The sequence below is a fragment of the Pteropus vampyrus genome, unplaced genomic scaffold (genome assembly GCF_000151845.1).
Source record: "Pteropus vampyrus isolate Shadow unplaced genomic scaffold, Pvam_2.0 Scaffold306, whole genome shotgun sequence".
NCBI classification, from domain to species: Eukaryota; Metazoa; Chordata; class Mammalia; order Chiroptera; family Pteropodidae; genus Pteropus; species Pteropus vampyrus.
In genome coordinates, this window is record NW_011889087.1 from 1,880,812 (window position 1) to 1,906,138 (window position 25,327).

General features: G+C 33.4%; 1 protein-coding gene across 5 annotated transcripts in view; it reads left to right on the forward strand.

The window, feature by feature from the left end:
• Nucleotides 1-25,327, forward strand: part of GPATCH8 (G-patch domain containing 8) — a 73,161-nt gene that overhangs the window by 37,393 nt on the left and 10,441 nt on the right. For 3 of the 5 annotated variants that reach the window (XM_011377151.2, XM_023521511.1, XM_023521512.1), the window contains 3 exons: nt 5,910-5,977; nt 6,584-6,670; nt 14,466-14,609. In XM_011377151.2, the coding sequence (XP_011375453.1) occupies nt 5,910-5,977; nt 6,584-6,670; nt 14,466-14,609 (299 nt within the window). Of the gene's footprint in view, nt 1-3,869; nt 3,915-5,909; nt 5,978-6,583; nt 6,671-14,465; nt 14,610-25,327 lie in introns of all 5 variants that reach the window. The other 2 variants (XM_011377152.2, XM_023521514.1) reach the window with 1 other exon arrangement.

The window sequence follows — 25,327 nt, forward strand, 5'->3', positions numbered from 1 at the left end:
AGTGATCCTGAGCTAGTAAAAAATTCACAGTGCTGTTATAGAAAACTTAACCAGTAAGAGACAATATAACTGTAAGAAGGCATTGGATTATTGCAGTACCACAGAACTGGCTACTATGTACACAACACCTCCAAATATTTTTTACTCACATATTTTCCATTCTTCAAACTTAAGAATTGAAATGAACTTTAGACCATTAAGTCTATATAACTCCTTAAACGTTCGATGCCTGCTTCTCCTTGACTGTTGAGGAGTGATGATAGATAAAAACAAATTGAACAAGCTTCTAATGAACAATAATGCAAAACGCAAATGTTTTTTTATAATAGCTTGCATATTTTTTTGAGACATGGCTATCTTTATAATATAGCCATGTGTTTTTAACTAGGGACCTAACATTTTTTTCCTTTTCCCCCAAGTCTCATGTTTTGGATTATTTTACTCTGGATGTGTATATATTAACTTGGTTTTCTTATTTAAGAAATGAATTGTTTTTAGCATAATGGTTAGCATGAGACAACCTTCTTCAATGAGTTGATATAACTTTTAGCCCAAACAGTCTTATCTGGAGTAAAAGTATGATTTCCTTTATGTTATTTTTCTTTTTCAATTGAAAGTGCATCCTGAATTCCCTTTATTACATCTACCTAGTCTTGAGTATATCATGTCATTCTTGGATGAGCTATCCTTTCCAGGCTTAATTAACATTCTGATTCCATAACACTTTTACTAAAGCCTTCTTGCTCCTTCTCTGTCCCTGTTTATTAATATATTGGGTTATCTGATTAAAATTGAACTATTTTATCCTAGAAAGCCAGTTCTGATACTTTGAAAAGATGGAAAGATGGAGATTTCTTTAGGTCACATTTAAACTTCTGTGCCCTTAGAAAACATCTGTGTTTGGAAATCAAATTAATCTGGTTCTATATATCACTAAACAGGCTATATGGCAAGAATATAGTTTTTGTAATACAGGAGAACTTCAATTCTGAGTAGGAAGTCTTTTCTTTTTTTTAAAATGTAGAAACTCTACAGGGAATAATTAATGTGCTTGATGTTTCCAGTGAGTGTTTCTGAGAGATAGTATATATCATGTTACAGTTACTAAGAAAAAATATCTAAATGATGCTAAAAGTAATCATTGTTTTTATGCTAAAGACTGTCATTTTTAGGAGAAATTTGCAAAAATGAAGCTTTGATTTGGAAATAGATGTACCACTTTTTACTCAGTAAGTGTTTCTCAAAGTTGTATATAATCATTTTAATAAATGAAATTATATTTAAACATACTAACATAGCTTACTGTAGAGACCTATTTTGGTTAGTTTCACAAATCAAAGAATAGTCACCATCATTTTGTATTATTGATTTTCATATATATATATATATTTGAGTTGCTTAAAGTGAGAAATAGATTTAAAGATGTCAGGTCGGGTTCTTGGTCTTTATCAGTTTAATTGCCTTTTGGAAGTAGATTTTGTGACTCTGGTGACTTTTTTTGGTGCTTTTATTTCTGCTTTATTAGGCTTTAAAAATGATGTTAGACATCTTTAAATGACAGCTTCTGACATTTTTAAGCTTTTGAACTATATATATGATATGCATTGGCTACACAAATGTACTGTCGCCCCCACCCCCATGCCAGAAGTTTAAAGTAGTAAGATTTTTTTTCTAATTATTGATAATTCATGGGGTATAGGAACTTTGTTTTCGTCACTGCCATATGCCCAGTGCTTTCTAACAGTGCCTGGTATGTAGTAGCAACTCAATAAATATTTGTAATATTCATTGAATGAATCTCAGAGGATAGGCAGCAAAGATAAATTGTGTTCTTAATCTATTGACTATACAACCAGTGTTTTAATCACTTTGGAATCTTTTCTAATTTCTTTTTTTGTTTGTTTTTTTCTAATTTATTTCTTTAAGGAAGTCTTATGTCTTTTGTTTCTGATGTGTGACTTATCAAATTTTGGTGGTTCTTTTTCTCCAATTGTTCTGTTCCTGGATTTTATCTCTTTATAAATAGTGTTTCTCAAAAAAGTATCTTCTCTGAAGTCCAGTTTTGGGGTTAATTCTGTAGGTTAGTGTATCCTTAACTGTTTTAAAATCAAAACTGATTCATGAGGGATTGTTCAGAAACAGGGTGGCTATAGGCAATCAGTGGTTTTTTGTATTTGGCCTTATTCTCTCTTCAGTTACGATAAGTCGTAATATCTTCATTTTAGCAAGAGATGCATATATGATGCATTTTTGTCATTGTAGAAGTAAAACTGCCTTTAAAATATAGAAAGTACAATTCTAATTGGTCAATGAAACATTTAAAATTTTTTTCTCTTCAAACATTTTTTTATTGAGGTATAATTGATATACATTATTAGTTTTAGTTGTACAACATATTTATATATATTTAAAGTTTTGATTTTAAAATGTGAATATCAACTTTTTTTTCCCATCATATGAATACAGTATTGGCACAGTCTAGATTTGGTATTTTTGTTTTTCTTTCCCTTCTCCATTTGGCCAGATCATAGTCACAGTATCCGTAGATCTTTAGCTGAGCAAGATAATTTCCTTTAAGGAAAGTATTTAGTGTTTTGGTTGAAGTTGCCCTCTTTGGAGTGAAATAAACAACAAAAAGTTCTTAATTAAATGGATTTTAAGAAATATTTGCCCCTTCTAAAAGAAACCAAGAAATAGGGAACATGGATATAGTTCAGTTTATTTTAAAAAGGAGTTGAGTTTTTAGAGAATATCATTAACAAATATTCTTACACTACTTACCTTTTAGAAATTCATCATACTGAGCAGTTGTTATTTTAGGTATTCCACAGTGGTGTTCTTTATGATAGGATTATCATTGATCACAACAATAAATTGAGGGGATTTTTTTTTTAATGCTACAACCTCTTCATGTATGTATTGTTTGGTGTCTTTTCCCACTGAGATTTTTTTCCCTTGGTCTGGAACCTCTTTAATAATGGAAAGAAGTTATTAATTGGCCTGGGCAGTAATGTCACCTTCAGATAGTTTTTAAAGCCAAACTGTTTTTCTGTGACTTACCTCTGAGTGGACTAACTATAAATGTGACAGCCCTTTTGATGCCACTTTCTCTGGAGTTTCTGGTCTCCTTCAAAGCTTGGCTTTGTTGTGTGCAGAAAGATGTTGGTGGGCCTGGGAAGACTTCATTAAAAGAAAACATAGTTCTAAGAAAAGCTAATTCAAGTTTTATTCATTTGTAGTAGAACTCAGATACATGTAGTTTTCCAAGCACTGAAGATCTAAGATTATTTTCCAGACCTTTTACTTAATATATATATATATAATATATATTATATATTTACTTAATATATATATTATATATAAGCTATATATATAATATATTTACTTTATATTATATATAAGCTATATATATATTAGCAAGGTCTTTATGACTCCCCTACTCCTCCTTAAATCCTCTTAGAGTTCTTTTAGTGAAGCAAATGGCTTAATCACTGTCTAGTTGATCTGACCGTCTTTGATGTTATTTCTCGGGCCCCAAATACTGATTTACCAGAATGAGTAGTTAAACAAGAGATTGGAAGCTAGAGGTAGTTCTCTCACTTTAAACTAACACCTCCCCCCACCCCCTGTATTATTAAAGAGGAGATTATTCATGTTCTCAAATAGCAGTTCAAAAATCTCACACCCTGGTCCAACTAGTATGAAAATAACTACTGTAGCACGAAGTGTCTGTCCTTCCTCTGTCCCCAGCTGAAATTGGGGGAGGGACAAAGCCCAATTGTTACTTTACCCCATCCTGTCTGCCTGCTAGAAGGCCTGTTTCCTACCCTAATGGTTTCTGCCTAACAAATGGTGTTTCTTTTTTACAGCATTATGATCCTGGACTTGTTGTGGTGATGGTAAACTTAGCAGTGGTAATTTTTTATTTTCAGACTGAATTACTCCTTTTGTCATCAGTGCACCAATATGTTAGGCTTACTTTCTCTGTTGTAGCCTTCATCCTTCTGCTTGGTCTTTTTCATTTTCCTTTCCTTTCCTTATGCAACTTGTCTGATCCTTGTTCATTAAAGGGTAATGTTAAGAAGGGATATATCTGTTTGTGTTAGAACTGCCAAAAATAAAATCAGTTAAAACATTAAATTCTAATACGGTCAAAACCTTGATTTCCCCACAATGTAATGGGCACTAGCACTTGCTACTGCAATTTTTAAATAAATTAAAACAAACTTTGACTGCCTTAGAAGGCAAAAGTACTAATGCAGAGTTTATAAACAGGGGTTTACAGAGGTAATGAATTTGTACCAAAACTTTCTTGATTCTTAAATAACAAATTTTGACAGATCAAAAAGATACCAAAAAAAGTAAATTTCTTTGTCATTCCCCCCCTCCCCGCCCCCAATTCTTTCATTGGACCATTTGTTATTACCAGTAAATCCCTGATTGAGACGTTATGAAAGTGATGCTGCACCTAGGAAGTCATTTTTATAACCTGTCTTAATTTGGTCCTTTTGCTAAAGATTGCAGTCACTGCTTATTTATTATACCATTGGGCATAAGGTAGTAGTGCATTTTCATTTTAACTGGTAGTTTTTGATGGTATCCAAAAACAGGCTGTATTTTAGAACTTTTTTCTTTTTTCTGGCATGAGATGTTCTTTATTTACTTAAACATTTTTTCACTATGATAATTATTCCTAATTATCTTCTTTATTGTTTAAAAATAATGAGATATTGGTGATAAGTAGTTAAACTTCTGAATTTATTTTTTATTATTTTTTAAGGATTAAAAAGTAATCCCACAAATAATAGAGCAACTAGATATAAGTGATTGCCGGTCACTTTGAAACAGTTTCTTTTTTATTCTCCATGACCCAATCCAGTCATGATCATGGCATTTTTTATTGCTTTTTAATTTGGTTTTAGTGACACCTCACATTTAGCCTGATAAAACTCAACTTTTAGCCCAAGGGTATAATATATATGTGTGTATAATAAAAACAAAAAACAATTGTTTACACCAGCCTGAGTGAAATGATGAGGGAAGTAAACATTGTGTTTTTTCACTAAAGGTGTACAACGGATAAGGTAAGTCCTCTTTTCAGTGGGCTTACATCACAATAAACAGCGCAAGTTGTGATGTAAAACAGCTGTGGTAGTAAAGTGCTTGTCTGCCCCATTTTGCTTTGTTTGGCTGGTTATGAGTGGATTAAATATATATTTTTAAAAATCTCCAGCATAGATCAATTAGTTTAAAGTCAATTTTCTTCGCAACTAGTCCTTTTCACAGCTTACCGATTGCCATAGCCAGTGTTAAATCCACTCTGGAAAATGGGACCTCAGGGCACCAGTTCAAAAGAAAAACTCTTCTTTGTTCCTAAGGGCAACTAACTGTTGCTTTTTATTTAAATTTTTCATGGTCCCACTTAACTATAAAGCATCTTTTGAAAACAAAATATATATTAAACATACTAAGTTGCAGTTACAGAGTTTTTCTGTATCATGTTTAAAACTGTGCTTTTTTGATTTAAGCATGTCAGTTTTGATATTTATTACCAGTTTTAAAAGTATGTGTGGGAGGATGTCAGTGGACAGTAAGAGTAAAGTGATACTTGATGAAAAGTTATTTTAAACCTCTTGGTGCCAATGCTTAGAAGTGCTTTGCATTATTTAATTTTGCTGTAGTAATCTGGAATTATCCTCAACTGGAAAGTCAATCAAGGTGGTTAGTCAGGTTTAAACTGGGAGAGGTAGGTTTGGTTGTAAGCTGTGAGAATGGCTTGTGTTTGGTTCACTGTAGCTTTCTGGTCTCTGCACTCCAAGGCAAGATCTCTAACCACCCAAAACCCAATATATAAAGTGAGCTGTTGGCTTAGCTTCACATCTTACCTTGATTATGTGTTCCTGTTACAGGGAGAACAGATCCCATTCCAATTGTTGTCAAGTATGATGTCATGGGCATGGGTCGCATGGAAATGGAGGTAAATTGATCTCCTTAGCTCACTTATTTTATGGGATATTTAAAATTGATACTAATTCCAAATTCAGATGCTAATGCAAAAATATGTTTATTAGAATGTAATTTTAATATTTTTCTTTGGAAATTTTAGAATATATTTTACATTTTTATTTAGTGCTGCCTTTGAGGCAGGTAGGTGGCAGATAATAACCCTTGTTTAATAGGGGCATGAAGAAGTTTAGTGGTTTGCCCGGGATTATGCAGCAAGGCAAGATCAGACTTAAACCGAGACCCTAGTGCTCATGTCAATGGCTGTGTACAGCTGTAATATCTTGTTTTCATTGCCTAAAATATTTTCTCCATTTACTCCTAATTTTTTGGCATCACTGAATTAAAGTCTATTATCATCAAAAAATATGCCCATTGCGAACCACATGCATGAAAGGATTAATGAACTATTTTGCATGCTGTTTTCTCTGTGGGGTAACAATAAAGCAAGAGGTTGCTGAGCAAAATTACAGTTATTTATTTTCATACAGCACTGTAGTTGTGCACATGACTTTTTAAAAATAGCTAATTGGAGGTACTTCAGGAATTAAGACTAATATATATATCTGTTTTTGTTAAGCTCGATTATGCCGAAGATGCTACCGAACGGCGCCGTGTCCTAGAAGTGGAAAAAGAAGACACGGAAGAATTGAGACAGAAGTACAAGGTACTTAAATGAAACCTTTCTTGCATGTGTAGTGCTCACACTAAAAGAGATAATCATTTTTGATGAAAAGAATCTCTGTTAATGACAGCATTTGTTTGACATTCGGTGGTGATTAGTAGTAGATCTCAAGTTTCTGTTACTTTCTTATTTATTGCCTCTGTAAAAACTAAAGAGATAATAATACCCACTTCATAAGTCTGTTGGGAAGATTTCATTAGTGCTTGAAAATACAATGCCTGGTACACAGTAGATAGTAACAGTAGTAAATATTGTTAGGAGTTCTTTGAGAGCTCGATACCTATTGATAAGCCCTTTTTTAGGTATGAGGCGTTTTAAGAGGAACAAACAAATTGAGAACTTCAGTATTTTCCTTTTTAAGGGCTAAGTTGTAGAAAACTAAAGTTTAGAACATGTTATAATTTAGTTTTCAAAAAGACTGACTAGGGAACATGTTTTTCAAGATGTAGTATGCCCAATCTCTACCATAAAAATAGGTAAATTTTAAGATAGGAAACAGGTTTGGCTAAGATTATCATTATAGAAGCCTAGTTGGTCATGATACTTAAAGTGGGAAGAGAAAGGAGATTTATCTTTTAAAGTCTATTCTAACATAAAAAATATGTAAAGCAAAAATATGTGTGTATGTATGTATATATATAAAGCAAAATCTGACAACTACAAGGAGAAATGTTACAGCCACCACAATGGTGGGAGACTTTGATATACCTCTCAGTATTTGATAGAAGTAGAGGGAAAATATCAGCAAAGATATTTGGAAGATTTGACCAATTAATAAATTTCACCTAATGGTTATAAAGAACTATGTGCCCAATCACTTTGAAAATAAAAATTTCAAACATACATGGAATATTTATTTAAACAAAAATTTTTACTATATCCTATGTCATAAACAAAATATCAACAAATTTCAAAGAACTGAAATCAGGCTATAAAGCAATCAATTTAAAAAAAGGTAATAGAAAAATCCTTGTGTTTGAATTGAAAGATGAAAGCACCACTTATCAAAACTTGTAGGATAAGCTAAAGCAATTTGATGTTTGATAGGAAATATATATCCTTAATACTTAGGTTAGAAAAAAAGAATGGCAGGAGATAAGTGAAGTAAACATTTTTCTTAGGAAAGAAAGAATAGTTGAATAAACCCAAAGAATATAAAAGGAAAGAAATAATAAAGAACAGAAATGAATGAAACAACAAAGCCAAATGTACTTGTGATGATATTAAGAAAGAAAAGAACATAGAAAACCACTATCAGTAATGAAAAATCATTTCAGATGCAGCAGGCACTAAAAAATAATTTTATTCCATTGGATGTAAAAATTAGGTTTAAGTGAGCAAATTTCTAAAAAACAACTTGTTGAAATAAAATGAACTCAAAAAGAAATAGAAAACTTTAGTAATCCTATAACTATTATATGAATTGAATGTGTGGGTTAAAAAAAATTTCCTTAAATCTCAGTAACCTTACTAGTGAGTTCTATTAAAATTCATAAAAGCAATAACTTCAGTCCTAACCAGCAATTTCTTATCTTCCCAGAGAATTGAAAATGAAGAAAAATTTCCCAGTTCATTTAATGAGAGACTAGTACCACCTGGATGCTAAGTCCTGCTATGGATAGTATGAGAAGGATAATTATATGACACTGATTTATAACACAGGTGCGCATCTTCAAACACTAGCAAACACCAGGACCAATTTAGGATATGTGACCAGGTTATCCCAGGAATGCAAGATTGCTTTAATGCTAGAAATCTAATTATATAGTCAGCCATGTTAAGAGATTAAAGGGAAAAAATTATATGATCATCTCAATAGATGCAGAAAAATAAAAGCAATATAAGAAATTCGGCATTCATTCATGATGAAAAGTCTTGTCCAACTTGATAAAGGACTTTCCTTAACCAGATAGAATGCCTACCAAAACCATGTAGGAGACATCATGCTTAATATTGAAAAGTTGAAAGCTCTCCTTTTGAGATGAGACATGCCTGCTGTCAGTGTTTCTATTAAATACTGTGCCAGAGGTCCTAAGCAGCACAGTAAGGTAGGCAGAAGCAAACATAAATATAGATGAATGGAAGAGATAAAACTGTTTTTGTTTGCAGGTATGTTTATGTATATAGATATCTAAAAGAATATACAGATAAATCACACAAATTAATGACAGTTTAGCAGGATGCTAGGTACAAAATCATTGAATTTGTATATCTGTACACAAGAGTTAGTAAAGGTTACAAAAATGTCACCATTTGTAATAGCAAAAATATATATGAGGTACTTAGGAATAGATCTAATGAGATGTGGACTTGGGGCAAGGGTTCTAAAACATTGACAGGCATTAAAGAATAATGAATAAAAAGTGAAATTTTTAATAATTTGTTCATGAATTAGAAGATTCAGTATTATAAAGAAATCTGCTTTCCCCAAATTTTTCTATACATTTAATGCAATCAATATCAAAAGATAGAAAGACTTGCCCTGTCAGCTATCAAAATTTATTATGAAGCTATGGTAATTAAGACAATGTGGTATTAATACAAGGAAAGAACAATGGAACAAAAAAGAGAGCCCAGACACAGACCTTTCCTTACATATTTGACCACTGGATAAGACAAAGATGGTATTGCAGATGAGTGAAGTAAAGAATAACCTTTTCAATAAAAAGTTCTAAGACGGTTGGTTACCCATATGTGAAATAATAGATTTGGACTTCTTAACCTCATGTTATACAACAATCAGTTATAGACAGATTAAAGATTTAAATGTAAAAGAAAAAATACTTCTAGAAGATAGTATAGAGGATTCACTTCCATCTTTACCTAACTTACCATTTTCTTATTTTTCATTTCATTAATACTTTCCTCAACTTTATTTATTCATACTTTATTATGAAAACTGTTGAGCATACAGAAAAATGGAAAGAACTGTATGTACAGTGAATACCCATATACTTACCACCTATATTCTGCAATTAACATTTATAAATACTGTTTTATTACAAACCAGTGACTTTTTTAAAAACAGCTTTATTGAGAATCAGTGCTTTTTTTTAATTCATAAAGTATCTCTTTATTGTTTTTTCAGTATGCCTTGTTTTTTTCCTTTTTAATAAATGCCCTGTTTTTTACCTTTTGGTTACTATTTCTGCCTTTTTTTTTTTTTTTTTTAATATTCTAAATGTTCTGACTTTTACAGTGGTTTTTCTCCTGTGGTTTGCAGTTTTGATTATCATCTCATCCTCTGTGAAAGTTTCTTGTATCTTGGATTTTAAAGGCAATTATGAGGCAATTCCATATGTGCTTTTGCTAGAGCCTCAGGTATTTAATTGAAGACCTGAGAACTTCATAGGAACTGGTTTTAAAATGTTAATACCTAAGCTAAGCATTCCTGCTATGAGTGGAAAGTGTAAATTCTTTAGGTCCATAATGACTCTGGTTGGAAATTTCAACCTCTTATATATAACCCTTGCCATTTATACACTGGTAGATGATGAATTTCTTGATGCTTTCAAGAGAATAGTGAGTGATGATGTATTGTAGTTTTTCTAGTCCCTATTTCAAGGGTGGAGACAACCGTTTATATCTCTGAGCTTTACAAAGCAGGAGAGGTTAGCGAAAGGGTTAGATTTTGTAAAATGCTTTTTTTGCGTCTATTGAAAAAGTCATGTGGAATCCCATGCCCCTTTATTAATATGGTGTATTGCATTGATTCATTTTTATATGTTGAACCAACTTTCCATTCCTAGGATAAATCCTACTTAGTTGTGGTTATGGTATATGATCCTTTTAATGTGCTACTGGATTCAGTTTGCTAGCATTTTGAGGATTTTTGCATCTATATTCATAAGATATTACTCTAGTTTTCTTGTGATGTCCTTATATCAGGGTGTAATATTGGTCTCATAGAATGAGTTAGAAAGTGTTATCTACTCTTTTATTTTCCCTAGGTTTTTAAAATGGTTTTACAACGTGTTTTGTAGCCCTAAACATGTATCGTTTTATTTTACTTTTTTTTTAAAGCTTTATCTAAATGGAATCATATTTCCTGGTATGCATGTACCTGTATAAGAGTTTCTCCAGAGTGTAGCCTTTATTTGTGTTTATATTTTTTTGCTTTAAGTAGTTAAACCTGTGTGTCTTTCTTGAGCCACAGCTGCAGTTGTAGCCTGTATATATTGATATATAGTGTAGTCATTGTAATTTTTTCCTAAAAGTTGTACAGTTTCAGATTTGTAGTAAGGCCTTTTTTGAAATGTTAATTTCTAGTTTCATTATACTGTGTCGTATATGTTGCTTATGTTATTTCTTCTTTTTGGAATTTATTAGAGTTTTCTCTGTAGCCTAATACGGTCTTTTTTGGTGAATGTTCTGTGAGTACTTTTTAAGAAGATGTGTACCCTATTTTCAGGCACACACTTTATTAATGTTATTAAGATGTTCTGTAGAATTAAGTGAAAGCCAAGATAAAATTAAAATGTGCTTCTGCAGTCACCATTACTAGAAGATAAATTCTCCTTGGTACCTGCAACTTCATACTGCTCACTTTTAAATCGAAGTCTCGTAGATGGATCTGACAGGAAAAGGGTAGATCATAGTCTGTACCTTAGTTTTAAGGGAGGTTGGAGAAATAAACTTTTTGATTTCTATCTTGGGGAAACCAGCTCTGATAAGGAAGAATATCCACAAGTTGCTTAACAGCCAGACAACATGAAACTGCCCACAGTGCTTAGAGAAAATTACTGTGAAGGGCAGATATCTTAATGTGTTTTATATTCACTTGTTTTCATAAATTTGTCCAAAATAGTTTAATACTGGCATTCCACAAAATACAGCAACCTTTTCTTGCTTACTGATTCAGTAGCTCCTGTGAGAAAGGTGGAGAGAGGGTTTTGAAAATGTGTCCAAAAGATAGAACACTGAATAGAAGAAAGGCCGATTTTAGAAGCCTTTGGATTGAGACTTCTCTTAGGTCTGTTAACTAAAAAGAGGTACTCATTGTGAGAGTAATGCATCTACCCTGCTGTAAAAGGCTAGCAAGTATTAAATCATTTCTCATTCCTTTCTCTTTCTCATTCTTCTGTGCTACCTTATAGCAAATGAATATATTCAACTTGCTTTGAGATGTCTTTTGATATCTAGTTTTTAAGTGGAGCTGCTGAGGTATGTTGGACCACCTCGTTGGGTCAGTCCCACAATTTTGAGCCAGAACCTCATTAAGACTCATGGATAACCAATATAACTGTGTTGGCATTTCAGAATTAACAGAGCAGTGTATTTGGAAGATAACCTCATAATATTTAACTCCATAACTGACCACAGCCTCAAGTAATTTTTTTTTTATCTTAAAGTCTAAAAACAGTTGGATGTTAATATAGTTACTCCAGCTTTCTTTCAACTTTCAAAGTCCTCATGTTTTAGAGGTATCTCATAATCAGCATGTATAGTTAGATTTTGTTTTTCTAACAGTTTTTTAGTACATTTACATTTCTTGTACTCATAAATCTGTTTCTGCTATCTTTGTATTTTTTTCCTGTGTCTTTCTGTTCATTCTTTATAAAGAAGTTTTCTTATTCCTTCCCCCTTTACTATTTCTATTCTAATAATTACCCTTGGGATTTTAATACAAATTATATTTAATTTAACAAAGTCTAATGTTAACTCCATCTCAATCATTAGAAGGACTCTAGAACATTTGAACTTTGAACACCCTCTCCCATTATACCTGGTTATGTCAGCTAGCATTTTGCTTTCATCGCTTTTCCATCCTGCCAGGTAGGTGGTGGTGGTGGTGGTGGTGGTGTTACTCTCTATATATTTATTAATTTCATTGCTTACCATTCACTTTTAGTATTTCAGATATTTTTCTGGCTTCATTTTTCTTTTCTTTATAAAGTACATCGTTGAAACAGTGACTTGCAAGTCCATAGCAAGAAATATGTTTAGTATTGCAACCACACACACACACAACTGAAACAAATGTTTTATAAGACAGTATTTACCTTTATGTGAAATACACTATATTTTTTCTATTTTTTTCTTTTTTATGCATGTTACAATCTACTTAACGCCATGACGCACCAATGGGTCACAATCCGTGGTTTCAAAATACTGCTTTAAGAATTCTTTTTTGATTAATTCGTTGGTGGTAAACTCTGTTTTCTGGAAATGCCTTATTTCATCATTTCTGAAAAACATTTTCATTTGGTATATAAGTAAAAATGTATCTTTGCTCAGCACACTGAAGCACATATATTCTACCTTCTGTTGTTGCTTTTGAATTTGCTGTCAGTCTGATTGTGGATAATCTTAATTTTTTTCTGGATGGTTTTATGATTTTATTGTCTTTGGTCCCTTGTAATTTCTTTAGAGCATGTCTAGGTGCATATTTTTATATACCCTGTGTGGTATACTTTGTGCTTCCTGTATCTGTGGAGTAATATCTTTCATTGATTTGGAAAAATTCTCAGCCATTATATCTTTAAATAATTTTTGCTCATCTGTGCTCTCTACTCTTTTTCTGAGATTTCAGTTATACGTAAACGTTCTTACTCTGTTCTCTGTTACCCCTAACCTCTTTTTCATATTATCTGTTTCCTTGTCTCTGTGGAACAATTTAATTTCAGTCTGTCCTCCAGTTTACTACATCTTTTTAATTGAGATATAATTCACATACCATAAAAATCACCCTTTTTAAAAAGTGTACAGTTCAGTGGTTTTTGGTATATTTCGTGAGATTGTACAGCCATTGCTACAGTGTAATTCCAGAACATTTTCACCACCCTACTACATTTTTTTGAGCTGTATCTAGTCTGTTTTTTACCTGTCCCCTAAGTAGTTGATGAATTTTTTTGTTTATTTTTTTACATTTGGGTTTGCAATTGTAGAAGTCTCATTTGGTTCTTTCTGCAGTCTGCCTAGTTTTTTGTTTTTGTTTTTTAATGTTTTATATTTGCTCACTTTTGTAATTTCATTTTCTATTTTAAACATTTTTATGGTTACTTTATATTCTATAACAAACTATTCTGAGTCTTGCATGTCTAAATCTATTGTTTATTTCCTGTGATTCTAGCTTGTGATAAATTTACTTCCTTTTGTGTGTGTACTAATCTTTGATCCTAACATATATTTTGTTAATCTAGGAAAATTTTTAGGGCCAAAATTTAGTATGTTTTCTAAGAGTATTTTTGATTCCTGTGCCAAGACCCAGAAATCCTGGGATCTTTCCAGCCCAACTCCAGGTTCTTTTGCAAATTAGGTTAGGCTTGTCAAGTTTAGCTCCCCGCCTTACTTAAACCTCAAGCTCCAGGGTCACCCACATGTCCTAAGGAGGGCCCTTGCTTATCAGTTTCAGATCATAGGTAATTTTGTTTCTTCTGTTTTGTCATTTTTCTCCCATTGCCCTCTTAAGGATTTACTTATCCTTCTATGCTTCCCGCAATGCAGTAAAAATTATGTTTTAAATATCTGGTTGGTTGGATTTTTTCAAGCCAGGGGTAGGGGTAAGGGATGCTACAATATCTAGTCCACCATACTGCCAAAAGGGAAAGTATAATTAAACTCTTTTGAACATTTGTTTATTTGAAGACAATTTTAGTCCAGTCGCACACAAATTACTCCACCAAATTGCCACTTAAGTTTCATTTGACTTTTACTGGTACCACTAAATTTTATGAGAAGTCCTTTTTTTCTGTGTTCAGGTAAGACTACTTCTTTACAACATTCACATAAAATTCTACCAAGTTCATTTTTTGTTTGTATTTTGTGGTTTTTACAGGATTATGTTGACAAAGAGAAGGCAATTGCCAAAGCGTTGGAAGATCTCAGAGCCAACTTTTACTGTGAACTCTGTGATAAGCAATATCAGAAACATCAGGAATTCGACAACCATATCAACTCTTATGATCATGCACACAAGCAGGTGAGGAATAGTTATTTGCTAACAAAGAAAAAGATACTTTATTTGTTGTTATAACTGTTGAATTTTTTGAGTGAACCCAAAAAACTTGGTGACTCTGGTTTCGTGTGTTTGTCGATCTTTATCTGAGGTCATCTGATATACTTGATATTTTTCAGTGACAGAAGTCCTGACTTATACCACCTCCTTCCAAGATTTTATATAGAGTGAAGAATTGTGAGCTTTGTAAACCTTGCATAAAGTTTTTTATTTTGAGTGGTTTCTAGATTTGTGTTTGATTTGGTAATTTAACTGAGGATCACTGGGAGCTTTGTTTTTCTTTCTTCCTCTTTCTGAACATGTTACACCTTAAACTGTTATCCTAGACTGGTCATTTTATCTTCTGTAGAAAAGAATTCATACTTTATGGCTACCCTTTCCTATCAGTAAGTCATTTTGTTAGAAGGTAAATAAATCTTGCGAAGGAAAATAAAATTAGATGCTGTCTTAACTTTAACAAAAAACTCTGATGCTGCATGTTGAAGAGCTTGCTGAAAAATGAAGTATGCTTTCTTTGAAATCTTTTTATTTTATTGATTTAGAAAAGAAACTGCATAACTAGTTACTGGCATAAAGAAGCCTGCAGTAATTCCCCTGGGGGATTTTAGAAGGCAGAAATTAATCTTTAAATCTTTAGAACACTTCTAGCTTATTAAAGAATTTTGAGCCATTTGATCTTGTGTGACTTTAGCAGAACTTGTTAGGTCTTTGGGGATACATAGTTGTGTTTGTTAAGTTCGTAGGATTTATTGCTGGAATGTTCTCTTAAGCTACACCTGTTGAACCAACTTTTTTTTTTTTTAACCTTTGCTTCATCTTTCAACCAACCAAAAGATTTCAGAGCACAGGTAGAAGGCAGCTTCAACTAAGCTTTACTTTTATTAGCACAGGGATAGTTTTTAAGCTTGTTGCGCAACCGTCTCTTCTACATTTTTAACCACACCTAATCTATTTTAAGAGCCTTCCACTGATAGAATAGTATTTAGGACAGCTTTTCAACTTTTTATGTACCTTGGACATTGTTTTAATCTATTGTTAGCTCTGCTTGATTTGAAGAAGAAATTGAGAGCATATATATGGACAAGATATCTGAGCAATTAACCTTACTTCTTGAAAGAATCATCTGTCAAGAAGAATGTAACAGTGAACAATACTTATTCAGTAACTTTTCCAACTTTTCAGTGTATACATAATTCAGATTTTTGGGTTGGACTTTTTTTTTTTTTTTTTTTAATGAAATTAACAAAAACATTTAGCATCTAAATACACATCCACCTATTGGGGCTCTTTAGCATTTCTACAATTAAGTGTTGTGATTAGTTAATAAAAAGACTCCAGAGGAAACTCCAAAAGGACATTTAGAAAGGTTACATTTTTAGTTGATGAGACATCTCGAATAAAGTTTCAATTAGAAAAGAATAAACCAGGAGAAGTATAATTTGAATTTGAATAATGTATATTCTTGCTTTTTAAGGGGAAAATATCTATCAAAACAAAACAGATATACAAATTTAATATTGAACTAATAAAATTCACATTGACATCATTAATGTGATGTTTGTTAATGTTTTAGTGATGTCGCTTTCAACTTGAGAGTAGCAGAAATTATTACATCTCTGGTTCATTTGAATTTGACATTTTTTTTCTCCTGTGCACTTTGATTTGACTCAGTTCTCTTACTATTTTTCCTATTACAGTGATTCTCCACCTGGGGAGAATTTGTCCCCCAGGAGATGCTTGGCAATGTTTGGAAACAGTTTTGATTATCACAACTATGGGGGATGGTGCTACTGGCATCTAGTGGGTGGAGGTCAAGGATGCTACTTAATATACTACAATGCACAGGAAAGCTCCTTGCAACATGGAATTATCTGGCCCAAAATGTCAGGCAGTAGTGCTAAAGTTGAGAAACACTGTTTTATTGGGACTACTGAAAACTTTCAAATATATATGGTATTGTGATATCATTTGGCCTTTGCTTGATACAAACAATTCACTATTATTTTAACTCTCTAGTTATGTTGTAAACATTTTATAGAATGCTCACCTAGATGGTCCCAAATATTCATTTATTACCCTTTTTTAGATTATCAAAATGAAAATACAAAATTAAGGATTTCTTATAGAGAACTTATGGACTATTTCATCCATTAATATAGAATATATCTGTGATCCATGGTATGGGGAAAATCTTTAGCTGCTACGATTTCTGATAGCTTATTTTTTCACCTTGATCAAAAGCCCATCTAGGTATTAAAAAAAAAAAAACAGATGTAGTATGAGTTTGTTATTTTGTTTGTTTTTGGTGGAGTGTTCTTTATTTTGTTGAAATATAGGCTTTTTCATCTTTTTACTGCTTACAGTGCAAATGATAGAATCTTGAAACAGAATGCTATTAATATATAAACAAAAAATGCACAGTACTAAATTTTTTATAGTTCTACTCTTCCCTACTTCCCTACACTTATAATTTCTAAGGAGGCCTTAACTGATCGTGCTACAACACAGCTAAATAACCCCTAAGAGGACGTAGGTCTTAATTTTCATTCCTCTTTGATGGACATGAACTTACCATACAAATGGACCTACCATTTTCCAAATTTATGCTTTAAAATCATAAAGACACCCTGTCTTGTCTTCCAGGAAGGCACACAGGATTATTATGAATCTGAGATAATAGGTAAGTACATTCAACCCTATGTTAGTAATCCCCAGTTCGCATCTTCCATCAAATTTTCACCATTAAAATTTTCCAGAGAAATAATTTATTCCATTAGTGGTAGCTACTGGCATAGACAGGATTCTGAACATGCCCTTATCTTCATTAAACACAAATAATCTCTTAAAAAGGAGCTACGTGGTCACCTTCGTGGTTGGTTGTTTGGGGTGGGGGGGCTCTCAGTATTTCCTCAAGTTTTCTAAGCTATTTCATGAAGAAAGTCATTAAAACACAAATACACAGCTCTTTCTTCAAAGATGGAAAAGGCAATTAGACATTTTGGCTCTCGTAACAGCTTAACCCTTGCTTTAAAGTGATAATTTTAATACATTTTGACATCTTCAGGGGTATGCCTTGTAAAACTCAGTGCCTTATTTTAACATGTTTTTATTATTGCGATTTTGTTTTTCTTTCTTGGTGCCCTTTTACCGACTCAGGATTCTTCCAATCTTATTCTCTTTTATTAGTGCCACTGGGAGCCTCCTCACCAGCCTCTATTACATAAACCAGAGATCACAAATTGTCTGGCCTTTGTGGTGTTAGTTTTTTCCCCTTTAATTTCAATTGATTTCCAATTATTAAAAATGAGATTTTTATATAATTCAGGCTTTGGCTTATTTTGAAAATGTGAAATATCTGAGAACATTGGGCCTACATTTTAACATAACAGTTGACTAACACTGAGTAGTTGCTATCTCTTTAGAAAGGCATGCATGCACTCACTCCAATTAGCTGTGGAAAGGCATGCATGCACTCACTCCAATTAGCTGTGGTTTCCACTTCATCTTCTCTTATATCAACCTATGTGACTCATTATATTACCTGCCAAACTCCTCCAAACAAATAATTGAGTTTGTGACCCAAGCTTATACCTTTCCTTCCTCTCAGCACAGGCTCCCACAGGTTCTGACACTGGGGAAGTAGCACATTGAAAAGCTGCCATAGCGTTGGATCTAACTTCCTTGCAATTTCAAAACCATCTGTGTTAGTTTGATCTAATTATCAAAATCCGATACTGTAAAGCAGCTTTGAGAAATTCTTTTAACTTGTAGAAAGAATCGATATCTAGGTCAAAGGAAAGAATGCTTTCAGCCTGCCTCTGCTTTCTGCTAAAATAGCTTCAGTTTGAAAACACCTGTACTTTCTTACATTTTTTGAAAAGACTGAAGTCTCATTAATACCAGGGTCAGTTTCACCTGTAAAAGTAGCGATTTCCTGAGTTTTATGTAGCTGTACTAATAAAACAGATTAAACCTGTAGCAGCCATCAGTAACTTCCCTACTTTAAATTGTTCAGAATAGAATCTGTTACTGCCTGATTTAGTTAACTTCGAACTGTTACAGTTGCTTTTTGATAGGGTTTCTTATTTTTAGTTGACTATTTCAGTACCCAGTAATGTACATTACCAGGGAGCAGAAATTTTAGAGTTTTTCTCATTACCCCAAAATGAAGTAAGTTCTGAATTTAAATATTTCCTAAGAAATTCCATGGTGATGGAAGGAATGATCACTTACAGATTTCATTCACATTTGGAGTGGTCACTTTCCATTTGCAGTTTCACTGTTTACTGGTTGGGTTTTTGCCTCTCAAGATATTTTATAACATTTGATCCTCTGTATGCTTGGCATATATGGCATCAGGACAATAAGTACATCAAAACCAATTGGACCTCTGGCAAGCCACTGCATATTTGAAGAAATGCAGACTGAGTTCCTTTTTCAGTGCTACTTTGATATTCAGTGGGGGGAAAACACAGAAGTAAATAAAAAAGGCAAGGTAAAAGAAGATAATTCTAAAGCTAAAATAAAAATGACCTTTCTAAGAAGCGAAACCACTAAGATCAGATACCGATGAAGATATTCCATAGATACTCTGTATTTTGGGTCTTTGTAGAATATTTATCTTTAGAAAATCATAAAGATGTGAAATAGGTTAGGAAAATCATAAAGTTCTTAATGAATCCCCAAGCTTCATAAATGTTAACTTAAACAGCATAATTCACCCCTGAAGAGATTATGCTTTGAAAATCAAAGCAGTTGTGAAGAGAGAAATACATCTCAAAACTTGAGAATATTGTAGTTTTATTTTAATAACCTGTAGCAGAGAGATGAAAGTTTTAGCTTTGGTGATTCTTGGTACCACTATGGTTACCATTTTCTTTGGGACTATTTTGCTTAATAAGAGAATTGACAACCTTTGGCCAATCTTCAAAAAACAGCATGCTTTGAGGCTTTTCACCTATTAAATCTTACATACTCACCACCTCTGCTTTTTTTGGGAATAGACTTATGCTCAGCTATCAAAACACCCAGTTAATCTTGGAAAACACCGTGTTTGTTTAAGGAAGCTGTCTGCTGTTGTGAGCAGGGGTGACCCTAAATAGACCTTTTGAGAGCTACGGTTTCTGGTAAACCCTGTATTCTCTTACTGTGTATTTCTGACTTTGTTCTTCATCTTGGCAAACAATCCAACTTTGAATTAAAATGATTTTACCTTATTTAGGTTCTGCAGTTTTCACCCTGTTTTCTGCCCCCCGTACAATAAGTCCTCACTTAACATCATCAGTAGGTTCTTGGAAACTGCAACTTTAAGCAAAACGACTTATAACAAAACCAATTTTACCATAGGCTAATTGATATAAACAAGTTAAGTTCCTATGGCGTATAGGATGTTCACAGAAACATCACCAAACTTCTAAATAAAGACCCAAAACACTTATAATGTTAAACACTGAAATAATTGTGAGCTATACATTTAAGAAAGATTAATAAAAACAAGTAAGATAATTACTTTCCAACCTGCTGATTTTCAGTTCAGTTCTGTCCTGGTAGCTCAGGGAGCCAGGCTGGACCCCACCTGGACAGGACACCCTTCTATCACAGGGCTCACCCATACCCATACTCACTCTATCTGGTACAATTTAGACATGCCTATTTGCCTCATGTGCACATCTTTGAGATGTGGGAGAAAACCCACACAGACATGAGGAAAACATGTAAACTCCACACAAGACAGTGGCCCCTGCGGGGAATTGATTTCTTTTTTCCCTCATCAACATTATAAGGAAACAATGTTATTCGAGGACCTGCTGTCTCTTATATTCATCACAGTGATGTACTGTGGTGGAGATCCTAGTAGGAGGCTGTATATTCTATTGTAACTTGAAAAATTAAAGCAACTTAAGGAATAATGAATGATGTTTGTGAGTGACAGTGCTGAAAAAAGAGCTCAGCTGGGATGCTGCTGTTCCATTTTGCTTTGGGCCCAAGCAGTTCTTTTGAATTATGCTCCTTCAAATTTTACATAGAGGGCAAATCTTTACCTCCAAACGTGACCTGGAGGACTATGTAGATATACTTAAGACTTGTTATCCGCTAAACCACAATGGCATATCATTTTATATCCACTAGGATAGCTAAAATTAAAAAGACACATTAACAGATGTTGGAGAGGACAAGGAAAAATTAGAACTCTACTGCATTGCTAATGGGGTTGTAAAATGGTATAGCCCCTCTGGAAAAAAGTTTGGCATTTTCTCAAAATGTTAATAGAGTTACCATATGACCAGTATATACCAAATAGAAATGAAAATATATGTTCACACCAAAACTTGTACAAGATTGTTTATAGCTGCATTATTCATAATAGCCAAAAAGGTGGGGGGGACAAATATTCATCAACTGAGGAATGAATAAACGTAGTATATCCCTGCAGTGGAATATTATTTGGCAATAAAAAGGAATGGCTTACTGATATGCCACATACAAACCTTGAAAATAAGGTAAGTGAAAGAAGCCAGTCACAAAAGACCCCCATATTACATGATTTTATTTATATGAAAAATCTAGAATAAGCAGATCTATAAGTTAGGCTTTCAGGGACTGGGTGGAAGGAGGAAATGGGGAGTGACTGCTAATGGGTATGGAGTTTCTTTTGAAGGTGATGGAAATGTTCTAAAATTAGATAGTTGTTAATAGTTGTACAACTCTGAGAATGTACTAAGCCTACTAAATTTTATACTCTAAATGGGTGAATTTTATGGTATGTGAATTATATTTCAGTAAAATTATTTTTAAAGCCTTGATGCAGCTTAAATATTGGTGGTGGTGATGGTTTTGTGTGTGTGTGTGTGTGTGTGTGTGTGTGTGAGAGAGAGAGAGAGAGAGAGAGAGAGAGAGAGAATTTTAAAGCAGGCACACCTGATACTATTAAAGACGATACCATACTTTTAAGACTTTTTGCTAAATTTTTGAACATAACAAAGCAAATATTGCAGTGATTTTATGGCATTAATTTGACATTCACTAAATGATATTAATAGTCATTACCTTGCAAAATAATTGGGCATAAAAGGTAAGTTGTCATAAATGACTAATAGTACTACTCTTACCAAAAAGAATGTATGCTTCTCTTTTTCTGTGACTTTTTTCAGTATCTGTAATCAGCATTAATGTTTAGTTTTGTTACCAAACATTTGTTTTTTCTCCTACTGAATACAATTCATTTTTATCATTTACTGATGATATGCATGTGCTAAAAGAAAGAATTTACATCTAACATCCAGTAACTTGGACTTCCTTAATCATTCAACTATAATCTTCCTTTCCTAAGTACTTTAATGCTGAGACTTCTGTGTTCTCTCCCAGTCTTTTCCCTCCCACATCACATGGTGATGTCCTGGATGGTCTCACACAGAAGCATCAGACACTGAGCCTTGAATCAGAGTAACTTGGCCACATAACAACTACAGTATGATTACTCCAGTTTGGGAAAGGAGATCCACATTAATGTTATGTCGTGAGAGAGAGGCAGGAAATAGAGAGAGGAGGCGGCGGACTTTAGTTGTGCAGGATTGTTGACATAGAGGAAGGGAATGGATATAGAGAAAGAGAGTGGTTGAGGTTCAGAAATGGCGAGATTATGCTTAGCCAGAAAGAGAGATTGGGGTTCATACAACCACCACTTCTTTACTCCTCTTTCTCATCTCTGTTCATAACCAACAGATAATACAAAAAAGTATGTGTGTTTCCTCTCCCAACAACTCATTTTCAAACTGAAACCAGTTTGATAAATGTTTATTGAGCATCTGTTTGGTGCTATAGACAGTGGTGTGTGTTTTGCACGGTTACAAAGGAAAATTAAGCCTCGCTTTCTGTTCTGGGAGAGTGGGGTTGCTATCTGGTGAGTGAAAACCATAGAGAATCTTTTTGACCCTAAAGAGACATAATCAGGTTTTCTCTTTAGAATTAGCATATATTAGAACTTGGGATTTTTAGTGGCATAGGAAATACTCTCTGCCTACTTTCCGATGCCTGAAATTTTTTTCACATTGGAGAACAGTGGTTTTTATTCTTTAAATTGAGAATAGATTTAAAGTACTTGAGAAAGGTAATCAGATTTATTATTAGTATACTCAACAAATATAAACGTCTAGCATCAGAATTTGTTTTGTTGGAAAAGAAAAGAGTAGCACCAAAAGATAAAAAATATTTGATTACACCCTTATTGTCTCGTTGTTAGAGAAAAGTGTATAGAAGTATCTTTGTCTCAGTCCTTCCCAGCTGAAACACAGTGCCACTCCTTGCTATTGACACTCCATATTATTGATGATGTGGGCAAATTTATCACCAACATTAAAAACATGGTGAAATATATTAGATTCTCATTTCCCTGATTTAATTTGTCTACAGTTGGGCAGTGGAGTAGGAATTTGTTTCTAGAGTAGACATTTTTCTGCCCACACAGTACTATTTAGCTGTATTTTAAGGACTGAAATGTCATTTATATTTGAAGTGGTCTTTACCCCAAGAGCCATAGTTATGTGGATGGATATTTAAAACACTGAATGATTTGTTAAGGTCTTCCCACTGTCTTTTGAGAATTTTAATGAAAACCCCAGCTACCATGTGATTCAGAATCAGTGAGAAATGTTCCTTTTCCTGTGTTCTGTACCACAAATGTGTACTTTTTTGGAAACATGCTATTGGTTTTTCAGGAAAACAGATTCTTCAAACCTTTTCACTTAAATGAGATTCAGTCTCTTTTTTCTGAATCAAATATTTGATTCAGAAATAACACAGCTAAAGATGTGTTATTTGGCTTCACTTTTTATTAATGAGCATTAATAGTTCAATAAACAAATGTATTAGCTCTTCGAAAGGATACTTTATAATTTTCAGAAATAAGGACATAGTGGCTTTGGAATCAGCTTAAATGATTAATTATATTCATTCAGATTAGTCTCTGTCCCACTTTGGAGTCTAACTTGAATTTTTGTGTATGGTATGGAATTTGCTCAGCCTTTGAAAAGAGTTTTGGATAGATGGCACATCTATAATTTTGATCTCCTTAAATGAGCTCTGTCTCTAATAGTCAGGTATGTTGCTTGTCAAGTCTCACCTTGAAGAAGTTATCTAAAGTTGTGTTTTTCTTTAGAATTTAAGAGGAAAGTGAAAGTACAGGTCACAGAGAATTTTATATGGCCAGGCTTGGTAGCCTTTTGGAATAAAATAGGCAACTTTGGAAATCTTGACTCTGAATTAGAGCCTTAGACCTTTATAAAAATTACTTTTTAGATAGGAAATAGAGAAGTTTCTGGTTAGTATCTTTTTTGGCATTTGGCCCAATTCTGTTCAAAAATAAGGGACTTAAATTTTTAGACTAATTCTCTAAAGAAAGTGACTTCCTCACTGTATGAGAGTGATAGCTAGGAAAACCATGTTATATAACTTAAATACATCCCTAGTAGAGATATGAAAATGTTTCATATCAAACTTCTACAAATGGTAAAAAAAATTCACTTGAAGAAAAGTCAATGTTTAAGTCAAATTATTCAACCATTTATACTTTTTGTAGACTTAGTATTGCTCCATTCACAGCAGGGTTGTTTATAAAGATAAACCTAGTCCTTGCCCCAATAAAAGGGGAGAGACAGTATTGAACAGTTTTGACATATTAGTGCTTTAAATTGATTTGACACTTAATCTCATAAATCTATTGCTAGATAACCCGGTTTTTATAATGAGGGAACTAGAGCTTAGAGAGATGAAACCACCTTGCTTAATGGATTTGAACCTACGTCTTTCTGACTCTGAAACTTTATATATACTGCCTTTCTGAAAGACAGGAATAAGTATAGTCAGAGCAAGATATGATGGGTGCCAAATGAGTGCTATGACAAAATGCTAATAAGACAATTCCAAAAGAAGAAAAATCCAATCTTCTTATGAGAGATTAGTAGAGATTTGTAAGAGGAATTTAGTTTGATGTTGCGTAGGAAGGAGAGATTTGGAGTTAGGAATACATTTTTATATCAGAATGTCCTTATCTGAAAGAGACCTCAAATGTACATTTTCGGTTCGAGGCAGTTGTCAAGCCCTGTATCTGAAGTTTGGATTAGAATTCTGTGGTTTCCAATTCTACTTCTAAGACCCCAGACTTGACTATGAAGTTTGCTGTGACTGTTTGGTTCACCATATCTAGTATCAGAATAGCTTTGCTTAGAAAGGACTGCAATTTGGATTTGTTTTATAGACATCTCATTTTCTTCCGTCCCCACTTCCAATTATGTTGTGATAGGAACTTAAGATAGGGTATAATGTGGACACAATCCTTCAACTTCAGGATTGTACCAGGTGGCTGCCGAACAATTGGAAAGCCTAAGCTCTGACTTATTCTCAAGGCTCCAGACTTTAATAAAATGCATATTATTTTGTATAATGTCCATTAATTTGGGAAATAATTCATAAAAGTGATGAAATATTTGTAAGAAGGAAGGAAATAACTAGGCACAGGGAGATTTTTCAGGCTTATGGGATTGCTAGAGAAAAGACAGCAGATATGAAAAACATTCTATTTAAATCTAGATGGCATATTAAGTGTTCAGGGGCAGGGGAAAAAAAACTAGGTTTGTGGCCTACAGTAATCTTATAATAGTCCTGACAGGTTCTTTCTCTCTGCCCCA